Here is a 16,651-nt window from a genome sequence, read left to right on the forward strand (position 1 = left end):
AGTCCCCAGCCTCCTGCTCCTCCAGAGACACAGGCCTGGCCTTTGCCATGTGCTTTCATTAAATACAACAAAAGACCAAAAGACAAACAAAATCAGGTGCACAGTAAATGTCAGCTGCCTTGCAGGCCATAGGCATGGCAGGATTTCTATCCCCTTCCAACCCTGAAGAACCAGCTCTGAGATCTGATCCTGTACCTGGCATCAAACCACCATAAGGTGGCATTTCCATTCTCGGCCCCTGCTCCAGTTCTTGAGACCACGACCCATGTAGCAAGAGAAATGAATGAGTGGCCATATGTCTGTCAGCCCAGACATGCATCAGGGCACAGATCTGTATCTTGCAAAACTGTTAACAGAGCCACTTCTGGCATCACTACTGCAAGAGAACAGGGAGAACTGCCAGAGGAATGGGATAGCCACATAGAAACAGTGGGATCTGAGGCCTCTGAAGGAAGCTGCCTGCATCTGCTGTCTTTCTGGGGCTGGTATCTCTATGCACTGTAGTCTAGAGTATATCAGAACATCTTTTTTCCCCATTCCAGCCCTGTTTTCAGATGTCTAAAGAACCAGCCCTTATGCATAGCCTGCACTGTCCTCTCCAAGGACTGGCCTCCCTCCTTTAGCTTCTGCACAGCGAGATACCAGCAGGTTTTTCCCTGTTCTCTGTATACTGGTCTCCAGGCAACAACTACTAACTCAGGCAAGGAAGTCTGCACTTGCTCTTGAGTATCTCTGAGCCAAACCAGGATGAAAAGGATTTCCTAGTTCTTAGGGACAAACATTTGAGTCAGCTACAGTGCTGTGTTAATAACGTATTTTGCTTTCCCTGATTTATTCAGATATTATAATATGAATTTTTATTAATTTTTATGAATTTTATTAATCACAGTTGGGCAAAACATTAAATTTTAATGTCATTTAATTTCCAATATTAAGCTTCCATGCTAATACAGAGCAAATTTCCATGTGTGCTGTTCAACTTCCTGAAGGCAAGCTATCAACAGGCACATTGACACTGCATGTAAAGGGGCATGTGAAGTATCACGCTGTGTCGACAGCATTCTAGATGTAAACCCATAATGGGCAGAGGGAGACTCTGCTAAGTGATAGTAAACAAAATCTTTAATTGCCACCTAATAGGTATTCAGGGCTTCTAGTAATGTGAAATGAGAGGTGACATGAGTTCCGTTGTATGAGTACTCGCAGTTTCATCTGTCAAACATGAACATGGAAATTTAACAACCAGTGTTTAAAGTGAATGGAAACAGGAGAACAGGCACAGGTTGAGACTGCAGCCTGGGACAGCCCCATGTGTCTATCAATCAGCAACGTAACATCAAGCCAGGTATGACAGAAAACTCCATCTGACTCTTCCCGTTCCTTCTTACAGGAACGTAAGAAGGAACTTACCTTCTTCTCAGGAAGAAGGAAGTTCTTCCTTGCTCCTGTTGTTGTGGCATTGGACAACTCTCATGGTCCCTGCAAGCCTCCCAGCAGGCCTGACCATGTACCAGCAGTTCAAGCCACAGCACCACATGACACTTATTGCTGGCAACGTCTGGCTGCCGCCTATTCTGGGCAGACTGGGACTGCGGAGTGAAGGAGAGGATGCCACAGCAGCCATAAGAAGGCTTTGCTCCTGCCATCACAGCCCTGCCACATGTACTTGTTAGAGACATACAATGAGTGCTTCCTGTGATATGTACAATATAACAATACCTTGTATGATACCGACTCCACCTTTGGCTTCTTAACAGGAGTGTGCTGCAGACTGTCTTTTTTATCTGACAAAACTGAATTGAAAACAAAAAGAGAAAGAAAGTCATGGTTCTTTTCTCTTCAAAACCCAGCGCTCCCAATCCACTTATACTGGACTGACAGTTAAGACACAGCTTGTTTTATTATAAATCATCCAGATTTTAAAGCCTAGTTTTGGACAATCAATACCTAAGATTTTGTTGTACAGATACAGACAAAATAGAAAACATTCTTACAGGGCAGTTCTCTTTTTGTAGTGTTTTTCTTCCTCCTGATTGGAAACTCATCAATTTTTAGTTCACCATCATCTGACACATATTCATATTCATCACGCACAGGTTTTGCTTTGTCTTCTTTAAAATTCTGCAGTGACCCAAACACACTGGTGTTCAGCTGGGGTTTGACTCCCTTTGAACTGAAAGGAAAATAATTACAAATCAGTAACAACACTCTGACTGGAAAACACCTTGTGAGTGGACTCGAGAAGACAGCGAGTATATTGATGCAGAAATCTCAGGACACTTGGGTACGTCCTGAAGTGCCACAGCAACTTGAGTCAGTTTACAAACATGTTTCTGAACCTAAAATTTGTATCTCAAGATATAATGCCCACTAGAGTGGCCTTGGCTGGCCTCAAATAAGCACTACATTGTTTAAAGCTGTCTCAAAGTATAGCATGATTTGCATAATGCATGTGCAGCATGGAATTTTGGAATGCAGAGTTCGCTTAACAGTTACTTAAAATTGTGCCATGAAGGATCTGCCCCAAACCCACCTAATATAACTGAACTAGTAAGAACCTGAAGTGCCAAAACTCAGTGCTGAACGCTGAAGACACTATTCACAAGCAAACTACCAGCCTCAAAGATAGGTTTTTGCTGTTATGGCAAATTAAGCTGTGCTCTAGGTAAAAGTTTAGAGAAAAGAACTTTTCATGCGAGTGTATTTTCTACACTGACCACAAAGGCAGATTTTCATCTTCTTGTATAAAAAATCATTATAAACCTAAATAATGACTTTTAAATCTGCTTTTTTAGTTGATGTGTGTTGTCAGATTTTTACTTACCCAAGCAATTTCTTGTTAGAGAAAGAGAATGTAAATTTGTTGTCTTTATTTCCTGATAAAGGTGTCTTCTCTGATTTGTGTTCCTCTTCCATCTTTAGAAGTGAATCAGGTTTACTGTTCTGAAAGGAGAATGACCCAAGCCAAAACAATAAAATCAGTTAAATGCCTTGTTGTTACTTCAGATCCCTAGCTAACCTCAGAATCCACTGACTTGTACGAGGAGAATAATATGTTCCCCCAAATGTGGTGAGTGATAGAGGATTAGTCTTCCATAGACTAACATGGGTTTTAGCAAGGAACTTGTCCCCAGTCAGGAAGCACTTCAGCACCACTTTAAGCAGTGCATGTCAGAAACATGATGGCAAGTATACATACTGCTCTCTTGAACTGGTACAGACTGAGGTCAAAAACTAAACACACATTCTGTGGATCAGAGCAGGAACCAAGCACGCTGCTCGGCAGCATAGTGCCTGTGTGGGTAAGGACAGAATCCAGCACAGTGCCTACAACCTCCCAGATACAACTGGTTTTTTTTCCTAGTCTCCACCTGCTTCTTTCACACCTTCAGAAGAGCCTGAATTATGAATTCAATAATTTAATATCAAAGTCATTCAGTGCAGTGGAAGACTTTGATGACTTTTTTCAGCATCGCCTAGTACTTTCCTAAGCTGTACTGGCCGTGGAGTTAATTGGTACATATTGATCTGATCACATTAACTGTGACTAGTTTTACACAAAAATTTTAGGTGTCTCTGATGTTAATGATTCATGATTCTTAGTAGTTTTCCCAGGTGAAAAAGCATGTATTTTTGTTTTGTTTGGTGGGATTTGTTTGCACCTCTGTCATTAGAAGTTCACAAAGCAGCTATTTCTGTAAGAAAGCTTCATGTCACCTTGTTTTAAATAGTACCTAGGGAAAAACTATATTATTCTATGAATGATTTTACTCACCCTACATTAGCCCTCCAGGAAAGAAAGCTTTATATTCATGTGGCATAATTCAGATTTCATTAACTCTACTTTTACGCCATCATTAGTTATTGACTTCTCTGGAACTACTCCAGACTGAAAGTACTACCGCTGTGTTAAAGTAAGAATCACAAGAAATCAGCACTGATAAATCTCACTATTTACAGTGAGATTTATCTTGGGCTTACCCAAGGATGAAAATGGACAATTCAGCACATGCTTTGAAGAATTTGCACCCCCCCCCCCCCCCCCAGCAATGATTGCTTCCCATTTTCTTTGAGAACTGAAAATTGGTGCCTCAATACTCTCTTGCTTAGTATGAGTATTTCTCCAGACTTCACCTATCACTTAATTTTGTGGCAGAATCAGCAGCAGGATTTAACAGGAGACATTACCTTGTACTTCCATTTGGCTTCTGTTTTGCTTTTATTTTGCTCTCGAACTTCAAATTTCTCCACCTCATTCTGCTTAGTAGCAGTTTCCTTATTGGGAGCACTTAGAACGTTCTTTGCAGCCTGGGGAAAAAAACAGCATGTATCTGAATGAGGATGGAGTGCCAGCATGGTACAGAAACACACCCTTTAGCTGGATTAGAACATGAAAACTGCTGATTCATTCTTTCTGAACCCAAATATGAGATTCAATCAAGAACGGCTGAATGCAGAAGACCAGCTGCATTTCTACTTGACATACCAATGTACAGGAGTACTGTGATCTCCCTGCCAATGCTCCATGGGCAGGTTTCACAAACTGCATACAAACTCCTAGGAAATTTGGAAGAGTTTTAGACAAGACTTACAGATGCTTTTTAACAAACAGTTTACAACACATCATGCTGCCTGTGCCTCAATGAAATCCTGGGCCCTGCTGAAGTCAGCAGCAAAATTCTGGCTGAATTAAAGGACATCAAAATGAAACTTGCCTTACGTGGGCAAAAATAGAAGCAAACTATTGTTTTATCTTCAGTCACTCATTCTAGACTAAAATCTTATGCAAGCTAAGAGGCTTTAGAAATGAGTTCCGTCATCTTTGATAACTGGTTATGGCACTGCGTGTGTGTGAGTAACACCTGAAATAAGAATATAATGGTTCAAGGAGCAAAAAAAAAAAGCCATTAAAAATATCTTTTCATTTTCACCTCACCTCAGTTTGGGCTGTCAACTGGCAGAACAGCCAGACTCAGTTCAAATCGTAGATTTCTTGGAGGTTCCATTTCAAATGAGTATCATAGAATCTCAGACTGGTTTGGGTTCGAAGGGACTTTAAAATTCATCCAGTTCAAACCCCTAGAATTTATCCTTATTATGGCAGGAGAAAAGGGAGAAGTTAAAATGGGACCCACCTTCCCCTTCTTTGGCGTCTCGATCTTTGTCAAAGCCTCCTTTGTGTGTGCCTCCAGCAAGTCCAGATTGGGGATGGCTGGTGGGGGACTCTCTTTTGCCTTCTTTCCTTTCTTTTTCCCTTCTCCCTTAACTTTTGGTGTTTTGGGGGGCTTGGGGGGCTTGGGGGGTTTGGGGAGTTTGGGGGGTTTGGATGGCTTCAGTTGCTTGGGAGTTTTCACAGTTTTGGGAGTCTTTTTTTTCGGGAGCTTTTCCAGAGGCTGGGGTGGAGGCGTTGCTTGGATGGGTGACGGTGCCTCCTCCTTCTCCACAGGACACATCTCCTCGATGTTGGTGTTGGCACTCGTGTCTGCTTTGCTGGCTTTTGAAGCATTCTGGAGTTCAGCACAAAATGGAAAGGCATTCAGACCCACCTGCCTCATGTTAGGTATTCATCTCACCCTGTCTTCCTTGGGGGAAAAAAAACCCAAAGATCCCCCCTTCCATAAAGGGTAACTGCATTCCCGGGTCAGGCTGGCCAGGGAACAAAGCCCACGTCACGCAACAGTGCACTGCTCACCTCTAATTCCCATCCCATGTTGCTCAAGCACAAGTTTGGCTTGCAGAAACTCCTGCAGCTTTGTAAGGAATGTCACTCTCACCAGGTTTTATGCCCAGGTAGGACTGTTAGATGGACTGCCCATACAAAATGAACGATTTTTTGTTTAAAATGCTAACCAGCTTGGGCATTTAATTCAGATGTGATAAATGTAGCAGAATCGTATTTCATGCCCTCAGGAAAAAGCAGCAGTAAAATAGCTGCCTAATTAAAGTTAATGCTGTCTGACTAATTAAAAAGAAATGATTTTCTGCTTAACTTGCATTCTGACAATCAGAAAACTTCCATACCACATCAAAGAGGATAGAAGGACAAGATAGATTTCAATTTGGAGGTCTTTGATATAGTTAGAAAGGGGTGGGGGGGGAATGTAACACAACGTCCTCTTAAAACAACTGAACCATCTATGGCCACCCTGCACTGTCATACAGAGGAGACCCACTTCCATGCAACCTCCTTTTTTGAGGGTTGGTTCTGGGGAGAGGTTGTTGTTACAATTATCACATTTCCCATGGTAATTCTGCCTAGAAGCCAGCCAAGAGCAAGGCTTCTTACTGGGACAATGTATAGGAGAATAGTTCCAAGTTCAGACAGTGTCATAGACAAGAACATGAACATAAGGAAAGGGAAATCCTACATAGGGAGCATGATCATGGGGACAGGAACAGTGTTCTGTGAGTTCTATCATATTTTTGGGTGGGGAATAGCTAAGTGAAAGAATTAAAAAAGTATGGAGGGGGAAGTGTGGCCAGTCCAGCTAGGAGAAGGTGGAGGAGAAAGGATGTATCACAGGCAGACACTGTGCAATACTGAGGAGAAAGCAAACAGGAGCCCAGAGCATGTGGCAAGTCAGCCTGAGACATGAGTCCTGAGACATTTATCACCAGCGTGAAACCTCATATGAATTTCTTTAATGAAGAGAGTGGGGAAGAAGATTCATTTATTTCAATTAATCCATTTCATAGCCTGGATTATTGAGAGACCAATATAGTTAATATAATGAAAACAGCACAAACCTCACTTAATCGTATTTCTTTGGCAAGGTCCTTGATAAGTTGTGCTGGTTTGAAGTTTTCTGGTAGCTCATCTTCATGCTCTGCTAAAGCCTAAAACACAACAAAGCCAGACTGCTGTTTCTGTGCATGTTTTTTGCAAAAATATATAAAAAAGCTCTTTAAGTGACATGTGCGCATTTTTCCTATGTATTGAAGTCAATACTGAATGCCTCAATAGTCCAGATAAGGAAAAAATACACCTTTTTTCCCCCTTCCGGAGGTTAGTGTAGCTGTCCTGAGAGAACAACAAAGTCAATAGTCTTTTTCAGATATTACTGCATTTTCACAACTGTAACATCACTTTGTTCACCCCTTAGTATCAGGTTCCGTGAGAAATTCCTTTTCTGCATCTACAAGGAGAGATTGTCTCAGGCTGGTGTCTTCAGTGAGTACAACAGGCATGTAATTCCTCAGCAGGGCACTTTGGGAGCTCCCTGGCAGGACTAACATTTGCGTTCACATGTCATGTTATAATATTCAAAGTTAAACTTTACCTAAACACCAACACAGTCCAACTTCCTTGGACTCACTACTCATCTGCACGGCAAGTGGAAAAATAAACAGTAGGTGACAGGGAGAAGAGAGCTCGCACACTGGCTAATCCTTCTACTGGAACCAGGGAGCAGTCCTGAATTCAGGCTTGAGCACTGTCTTTTTGCAGTAAGAAGCAGTCAAGTCCCAGGCTACATTTAAATGTGGGACAGCCACTGAATGACCTAACCGTGTGTGCAGCAGCATGTACTCAGCTGCTCATTCCTTCTTGAAATGTGCGAAAATCCTGAAGCTGCTAGCTCCCCTGATCACGTTTTAGGATTGAATGGCCTGTCTCCTGCAGCTAATACCCCCAAGCTCGAGGAGCAACACATGCAAGCATAACACTTCTGCAATGGCTGCAGCAGGAAATTTAGCCTGCGAATGCCTTTAAGCCTTCTCTCCAACCCAGGTGTATTTCCTGGCTCAATTAATGTGTTGATTTGCAAGAACTGGGCACCTTATGCATGCAAAAATGCAGATGTTTCTCTAGGCCCTGCTCACATACACAACCTCTGCTTAATTGACTTGGCACACGAAGAGGCTCAGAGTCAGGGGAACATCCATTCAGTATCCTCTGAGCTGTGTGCAGAGGTGACTTTTTAAAATCATCTCTTACGGTACCTTTTCAATTGGTGCCTCTTCACGTGGCACTATGAAATCCCAGCTACTGCCCTCCTTCCATGTTCTCCCAGTCCCTTCCCTTTGGGATTTCAGAATTAGCTGGTTTGCTATGGAGATACTATTTGTCCAGGCATTTGCTCTCTGTTCAGTGACTGGCAAACAGACAATATTAAAACAGGCTTCTTCTCCTACCTGTTTTTTAGTCCATGACCTGAAAGCACCGTTGAGAATTTTTGCTCCTTGAAGTAAATGAGCAGGAGGCTGTTGCCCAGCTTTATGCAAACCTAAGTAGGGGGAGAAAACAATGCTATTCAAGCACTGAGAGCTAAAGGTGTTTTACATAAAGTCTTTCATTTGAAAAAGTTTAACTGCGAAATCTAACTCTTTGAAAGTTGGTCAACCTACTATAACTTGATGGTAATAAGGAGTATATTTACTGTGTCATAAATCCAACCCAGATTTCCTACACTGTGTTCCTGTAAGTTATGTCTGCATTGGCAATCCTTCCGGTTCCTTTCCTGGTGCCATACTCAAGCTAGCTTCCATGTTCACACAACCTAGGCTGTGGGAATAAAAAGGCACCATCAGCAGTTCTTTTATTCTGACCAGAAAAGCAAATACCAATGTGTGGAAACAAAGGGTATAATGGGCAAAGCATTTCACTTGGGCATGAGCACAAGCTTGCCTGAACATCTCCCCTCACTCCAGTTTCTGCTGAGTAGGTCATAAAGGGGCCCCTTCCAGGCAGCACTCAGAGGGACCCTTCACCTTGCTTATTAATTACACACATTTTTCTCATTAGAAAAGGATCAGGTGGGTGCCTCAAGACATGCTTTTAATAAGCGAAACAGAGGCAAGGAGCAAATCTGTGAAGAACACACACATGTGGATGTTCGGATCAACTCCGAAGGAATCTGATTTAGAAGATATTGAATTTCATAGGAAAATTTGCTTTAATTCTCAGTGTTCCCACTGGCCACATGGCTGGTGTTCCCCTGGCCCTATATTTCTGTGATATGCCCATGTACTTCAGTGGGGATCAGCAGGATGATGGAAGAAGGAAGTGCTACTCTATGCCTTGAGCTGAAAGAGCCTGTAGTTCATGAGGTTAAAACAAGGAATGAACCCAGACTGGACAGGAAACTAACATCTAAAAAAGTGATACGGCACTATTTCCTCTGTTTATAAGGAAGATGAAACCTTCCCTTAGGCACAGGTAGAGGGACAGTTAAGGTCCTTCCTAGAGTGAGATGGCAGTAGGTTAAGGGAAGAGCTGGACCAGACCAGCATGTTCTGCTGGTATGTTAAAAGTGTTTTTCAAGACTGGTTTTGGCCACCATCTTCTATGTGGCACATCAGCAGAAATTAAGAGTAACTACTTTCAGGCCCCCAAAGCTAAGTAATTAAGGCAGGCAAAGAAAGGCAGTTTTACCTTTGAATGTCTCCAGCAGATGCTTCCCCATGTACCAACATGCAGTTTCAAAGTTTGGAAACTGGGTCAGACTGACAATTTTCAACCGTCTTTCTACTTCATATGCTCTGTAATACAAAGCCACATGAACTCAGAGCATAGCAGGGCACAAGTACGTCCCTCAGTGACAAGCACTGCACATAAATGCCTGAGATTTGTTTTGCAGTGCTTCATTTCTTTGTGCTGCTACCATGTACTCTGTCTTCAGACCACAGCAAAACATAAAAGTAACACTGGGAAGAAACTGTGGGATACAGATGTTAGATAGTTTCACTGCATCATTTGTCCAGCATCAGTGAAGTGACTACTTATTGTCTTAAAGTGGGCAAAGAGCCCAGCCTAGCAGGTGGGGGCTTATCCAGAGGGCAAATGGCATGTTCTAGGGTAAAACTGACAGTTTTTAACAGTTCTTCCTTCAGGATATGGCCACATTGAGCCAAGCACCTCACGTATCCTTCCATGAGATACGCAATGGGTGTAAAGACAGCTTGGAATAGCTCAGCACAGGAGAACATGGTCAAAGGGGACAAATGTGGATACACTTTCCAAAACTGCCCAAAAGACCTCCATCAGTGTTACTGCATGTGTAGTAGTAACTACACAGTAGTAACGTAGTGTGTAGGTTAATCAACAAGAGAGACAATGGCCAGTGTATTACAAAATGAACCTCCACCTAACTTTAGATACTTAAGACAGATTACCTCATCTGCATTTCAACACTTAGACTATGTAGAAAATGTCCTGCAAAGGCCAGGCAGTCTACAGGTGTTAGAGTTGCATAAATCCAACCTAAAAGAGAAAGAGTCCTCAGGGTAAAAACTGGAATGACAGTAACAAAGACTTTATTCACAACATGATGTTTATAACCCAGATTACTTCCTAGGTACCAATACAGCTCTTCAATCCACATCAGCACCAATCACATACAGAGATCCACACAAAGTTGCCCCTTGTTTGTTTTGCATGACAAAGGCCCAGCCCAGGGATTTGCTATGTACCACTGCCTCCCAGTCCCAATCCCAGCACTACCTTCAACTGTCAGATGGTGAGAGGAGACATTCTGCTCACACTGACATTACTTTCTTGTCACTGTGAAAAGCAGCAGCAGCAGCTACATAATGGTAGCTGCTTTCACATCCCCATAAAAATCTGTGGCAGTTTCTGACACTAAATTTATTGTAGTGTTGGGAACAGGGTGCTTTTCCAAACATTTGTTTTCATACAAAAATACACTCAAATTAATGAATCTTTTGCATATTATGCATAGAGTGAATCAAATATAGTGAATCAAATCAGAGAATTAGTGAAAGGACTTTTTACAAGGGCCTGATGAGACAGGCCAAGGGGAATGGCTTTAACCTGCCTGAGGGGAGACAGATGAGCTCTTAGGCAGAAGCTCTTCCCTGTGAGGGTGCTGAGGCGCTGGCACAGGGTGCCCAGAGAAGCTGTGGCTGCCCCATCCCTGGCAGTGTTCAAGGCCAGGTTGGACACAGGGGCTTGGAGCAAGCTGCTTCAGTGGAAGGGGTCCCTGCCTGTGGCAGGGGTTGGAGCTGGATGAGCTTTAAGGTCCCTTCCAACACAAACCAGGCTGGGATTCTGGGATTCCATGAATCCTTATAAATTGCTTGGTGTTTATCCCACCATCTGCTCCACATATGGTCATGAGAAAAATACCTGCTTTCCAGTTTTTACAGTCAAAGTAGAATTCCAGTGTGTAAAAAGAATATGCTCGCACATAGACAGATGGCACTACTTGATGCTGCCTCCAAATCACAAGTACTAGTGCTCCTACTTACTCATGCTGCCTGGAAGCCTCTCTCAGGTTATGGATTGAGTGGGCAGTGCACCACTTAAAGGTAAATGGAGGGAAAGAAAATCCCTGTCCCAAACAGATCATAGTTTCAACAGGTAATGGACTGCTAGAAACAGCAATGCTGTTCATGGTCCATGGTGATAGGAAGGTGAGGAACAGGGACAGGAGTATCAACTCTACACTATCTTCTGATCAACTCTGTATGCTTATAAAGATCCTTCCAGGAACAAAGAAGAACAAAATCCACCACCTGTAACCTGCAATGAAAGCCTGAGTCTACCAAGTAATTCATAAAAATCTGTGGGGCCCAGATTTTCACTCTCAGGTGAAACCATACATGCACACTCACATTTCTGCAGGCACCTATAGTGCCTTTGTGTCATGAGAAAGCAATGATCATGAAAAGGATTTTGCAGGGAATTGTGATCAGAGAGTAATTCTACATGAATCCTGTTAGACGGTAAAAAGAACCAATGTCATAGTTGGATACAGAGGGAGAACTCATGAGTTACTGCAGGCCAGCTACACCAAGAGTAGAACACTACTTACTAGCTGTATTTTTTTAAAGGCTGCTAAAATATTCATAGAAAGCAATAAAAGTTCTGGGGTTTTGTTGTTTTGGGTGTTTTTTTTACAAGCATATGAAATTATACTTCTGCTGAGAATCTGAATTCATGCTTTGTCAGAGAAAATCATCAAATCGCATCCCTCTGGCACTTTGGACAAGCTATTTCAGCAGCTTTAAGATGAGCAGAAACCTCACCTGCCACAGCCTGCTCACCTGATGGAATGAAGAGTGTCTGTCCTTGTTTAACTGTGCATTTGTAGCATTTGTCTACTTGGTCTGCAAAAAACATCTCACTGTGGTTTGCTGCCGATTGCCAGCGTTCATAAAGAGAAATATTTGCAGAGGCTGGTTTGATGAGATAAAATATCTTTTCCCCCTGAATTAGAAAACATAAAATTAGCAACAAGCATCTGAACCAAACAATGCTGGCAGAGATACAAGCACACACACAAATATTAATCTAAATACATATACCTCTCTGCATATTACTTATGGATACAGCAAGAATGAGGATTAAAAAGCCTCAGACCTGAAGTCTGGAGAGAATTTTAGGATGGCCTTTGCATATGAAGTTTAGTTTGTTGCTAGATACACTGCAAAAACATGGCCCTCACCTTCAGGACATGGTACCAGGCAGAAGCTCCTCCCGAGTCTATATGGAAATCTGTGTAGCTGTCCTTCACACAGATCAGGCAGTACTTGGTGACTTTTGGTTTAGCCAGAAGAGCATCATCAGGCCAATAGTTTTCCACCCAGGACAACTTCTTAACTATATCTGGAGGCTCTACAAAACTGGACATCCTTTACAGAGAGAATTGAAAACGAACGTGAGTACAAGGACCCTGATAGAACAAAAAGCAGACTGTGACTCTGATGCTGGCACAGAAATCCTTGCGTGTCAGTTGGACTGCTCTGCCTTTAGAAAAGGTCTCAAATATCTTTTTACAGACAGAGATTTAAGGCTTTTAAAATGTGATAACTTAGCAACGGTCCTTTGACTTTCTTCAGGAGCAGTATTTCTAATCAAGTCTATGCTGTTTGTGTTTTCCCAGGCCCTGCCTCTTGCTGTGTAGGCTCAGTTACCAACAGATCTGTGATCATGGTCACTTCTCCACCATGAGGTGGGGCAGTGAAATGTGTGTACCCCTACATAAACCTTAGAAAGTTTGCAAGTTAAGCTTCATATTAATAACAATAACATTAGTACTTAAGGACTAAATAAGTCTCAATCTGATGCTGGAAATCACAGTGACCTTTTTTGTTAGACTGATTAAATTACATTAAAAACTCAGAAGAAGGAAAAAGTCTAATCCGGGTTGATAATGTGAATATATTTAAAATATAGCATATGTAATATCTTCTTATCTAATTTATACATGTGAACATACTTATTTACATTGAGCATATATTAATATTGTATGAAATTATGTATATAATTTATGTTTATATTTAATATGTAATATATACTATAAATCACCATTAAGACGATGTAGTGGCATAATAAACAGGTATTGAAAGTGTTTAATCCCAGAATGTGCTAAATTTTATGTTTAAATAGCCCAAAATCTTGGACTAATATTTGCAGGGGGTGGATGTTCACTGTTGGACGCTCTAAAATACCACGTCAGGAAGAGTATCTGCACTTCAAACTAAAATTAAATGCTCCCATGTGTCACTTATGCTCACTGTCAACCACTGATAACAATAGCTCCATTTCAAATGGCAGGGAAAGATGGAGCAGTGCATTCAATTAAAGTGTCAGTGCCTATGTTAAGAAATAAAATATTTGCTCATTAATGTCTAAATCAGCAGGAGCTGAGTGACAGCTCCACCAGACCTGCAGAACAAAAGACCTCCCGTTATTCTGGGATAACGGCTAAAAAAATCTCAACTGAAGATCTTGATAATCCTTGAAGCCTGTAATTACTGGAGATGCTTTCTGCAGAAATGGGTGTGAGCTCCTAAAACACTAACTACGGGGTTAAAGGTAATGGCTTTCAAAACATAAGCTAGTAATTATTCATCAGCTTTAAGACCACTTGAAGTCTTCTCACTAAAATGGAATTCTCCCCACAACAACCACTCTTTATTTTTATATTGACTCTCATCATCTTCTGTGTACCATTTTACATAAAGGAACCTCTTCCTTCTCTGACACTGCTTTTCCAGAAGCACCAGCTCCCCAGAAGGAATGCAAGCACTGTAAAAATTATCTGCACAGTTGCACAAACTTCAGCACGTCACAGATGCATCTCCCTACTTCTGGAATAACAGCACAGCTCAGGTGATGAATACAGCTCTGTAAAGCACAAAGCAGTAACTTCAAATCTTAGGCATTTACAGCAGCTAATTACAATATAAAGCACGAGGAGAATAACAGGCTTCCTGTCATTGAGGACTGGTGACAGTCTCATCTCCAGCACCACTACCTCTGGCTCACTGCACCAGTAAAGCACCTTGACCTCAAGTTCAGAGCTGATCTGTACCATCACCCCCTAACTGGCCACTGAGATCTCAGCATCACTGCAGTTGTAACCTGCCATACAGGTTGCAGGTTAGCTTGCAAAAGCACTGAAACTAAAACTGTAACACAGGGTATAGGATGGGTGAACTGTAATGATTTCAGTGACATGTTACACTATACCTAAAGCCACACCTCACCTCCTTACTCACTGTGCTACTTTAAACAGCAAATTTCAGTAAACAACCTCTGATGTACTCAATCCAGTGCTGTACAAATAGGATGCTCACTGCTGCCCAACGCATTTTAAAAAAGAAGGCTCTGAGGAGATTGGTTGCCCAAAGAATTTGTTGGTTGCCCAGAGAAGCTGTGGCTGCCCCATCCCTGGCAGTGTTCAAGGCCAGGTTGGACACAGGGGCTTGGAGCAAGCTGCTCTAGTGGAAGGGGTCCCTGCCCGTGGCAAGGGTTGGAGCTGGAGGAGCTTTAAGGCCCCTTCTAACCCAACCAGTCTGAGATTCTGTAATCATACTTTTGTGGTCATCTCTGACCTCCTTTCTTTGGTCTTACCAGTAACTATCAAGTTGCATCCAAGTCCCTAATATTATATGAGAAACAGACTGTGGTCATTCACTGTCAGGGCAAGGCAGAGAATTCACTCCTGGAGCATCAAGTTATGTTCTAGTATACAGTTGCACTGAAATAACTATGCCTATGCTGGTGGAGTTAAAATAAAACTGAAAGGTAACAGAATGTTCTGTTCTGCTGTGCCTTGCCTTAACTGTCTGCAGATGGATCATGCAGTGGAGAGCCAGAGTGACAAGCCACTGTCCCAAGGTTAAACAGCACTTCCTAAAGAAGAAACCACCAGAGACAGCAGAGGCTGCTCAGCCTCTCCCAGCTGAACACAATCACACACCCAGACACCACATAGTGCAGCAGGCTGGGCTCTTACCTTGTGTCCGAGAACTCCAGGTTGGTCACATTGAGGACCCTTTTCCTGTTTGTGCTGTAGTAGTAATCCACAAATTCCTTGAGCTTCATCTTGCAGTCCTTCTGCTTGGTGACATCAGTGACATCAACACTCCTCTCTGGTCCTACAAATGAATTCAGTGAAAAAGAGAGATTGAAGGGTAGCCTGACTTGCCCCATTTTGTGTGCTTGGGGGTGAGTTAACATCTCAAGAAACATCTCAAACTTCTGATTTTCTGATCTTCTTTGTATCTTACCTCTATATATGTATACATATATTATATACGTATACAAGCTGACAGAGGGGAGACTGAGATGAGCTCTTAGGCAGAAGCTCTTCCCTGTGAGGGTGCTGAGGCGCTGGCACAGGGTGCCCAGAGAAGCTGTGGCTGCCCATCCCTGGCAGTGTTCAAGGCCAGGTTGGACACAGGGGCTTGGAGCAAGCTGCTCCAGTGGAAGGTGTCCCTGCCCGTGGCAGGGGTTGGGACTGGATGAGCTTTAAGGTCAACCCAAACCAGGCTGGGATTCTAGGATGTATCTCTAAAAGATGTGTATAAACATAAAACATGTATGCATAAAATGATGCTGTTCTATTCATGCCCCTGACATAATTATTTCTGCAGTTTTTATCTTTAAAAGATTAATGCTATTTTGAATCTATTAATTTCATTATGGGTTTTATTTGCTTGGTGAATATTATATGCAAATACCTGTATATCCACAGAGTAAGCCCTACCCACCATGCAGTGAAAGTCTTGTGATTGTAGATAGTGTGTAACACTGCACAGGACATCTTGTCAAAGTGATTTTCCAAAATTGCAAGTTCTCTAATGCTTAATTTTAAATTTTTACTTATAAATCTATAATTGAGAAGGAGTTTTGCAGGAAAATTCCCATTTTTTTATCCTGGTATGTCAGATGTGTCACAAAAAAATTGACTTACTGTTATTTTATCCCAAATTACACATATCAAAAAATCCATCGTCTCTGTATTATAGAGAATCTCCTAGTACCTATACATTTCCTCTGACAGACCTTGTTGGATACAAATCCCCAGTGTTAATACTAACAGTCGTAGTCAATTAATGGAATTGTACATTGGGCAAACCAGAGAACACATGGAGAAAGTCAGAGCTTTATAAAGAGAGCCCGTTTCTAAGCACACTCTCTCATCCTTTTTGCATGAAAAGCATCTCTCCAGTCTTTCTTCCCTTCAGTTTTAATTGGCTGTATTTTTCCTCTCCCAATGTTTCATTCATAGCTTTTTTTCACATTAGGAGAGAGAAAGAATTCCATTTGTTTTTCATGGAACACCAGAACAGTAATGATGCACTTGGCAGCCTCCTTTGTGGTGTTTTGTCCTCTGCTACTTACTTTAGGTTGTTTCTAAAAGACATTCTAGGTCCAATGCAACAAACTACAAAACAG

General features: G+C 42.1%; 1 protein-coding gene across 4 annotated transcripts in view; it reads right to left on the reverse strand.

Annotated features, from left to right (window-relative positions):
* Positions 1 to 16,651, reverse strand: part of PHF2 (PHD finger protein 2) — an 83,905-nt gene that overhangs the window by 15,639 nt on the left and 51,615 nt on the right. For all 4 annotated transcript variants that reach the window (XM_061473019.1, XM_061473018.1, XM_061473017.1 and 1 more), the window contains exons 5-16: positions 15,207 to 15,348; positions 12,408 to 12,594; positions 12,007 to 12,169; positions 10,114 to 10,201; positions 9,374 to 9,480; positions 8,134 to 8,225; positions 6,748 to 6,837; positions 5,136 to 5,507; positions 4,189 to 4,308; positions 2,825 to 2,943; positions 1,995 to 2,173; positions 1,720 to 1,793 (exon numbers count right to left, since the gene is read on the reverse strand). In XM_061473019.1, coding sequence (XP_061329003.1) covers positions 1,720 to 1,793; positions 1,995 to 2,173; positions 2,825 to 2,943; positions 4,189 to 4,308; positions 5,136 to 5,507; positions 6,748 to 6,837; positions 8,134 to 8,225; positions 9,374 to 9,480; positions 10,114 to 10,201; positions 12,007 to 12,169; positions 12,408 to 12,594; positions 15,207 to 15,348 — 1,733 coding nt within the window. The remainder of the gene's footprint in view (positions 1 to 1,719; positions 1,794 to 1,994; positions 2,174 to 2,824; positions 2,944 to 4,188; positions 4,309 to 5,135; positions 5,508 to 6,747; positions 6,838 to 8,133; positions 8,226 to 9,373; positions 9,481 to 10,113; positions 10,202 to 12,006; positions 12,170 to 12,407; positions 12,595 to 15,206; positions 15,349 to 16,651) is intronic.

The sequence above is a fragment of the Pezoporus flaviventris genome, unplaced genomic scaffold, assembly GCF_033815535.1.
Source record: "Pezoporus flaviventris isolate CSIRO_AGI_PZ_B2104156 unplaced genomic scaffold, CSIRO_AGI_Pfla_v1 ptg000073l, whole genome shotgun sequence".
Classification (NCBI taxonomy): Eukaryota; Metazoa; Chordata; class Aves; order Psittaciformes; family Psittacidae; genus Pezoporus; species Pezoporus flaviventris.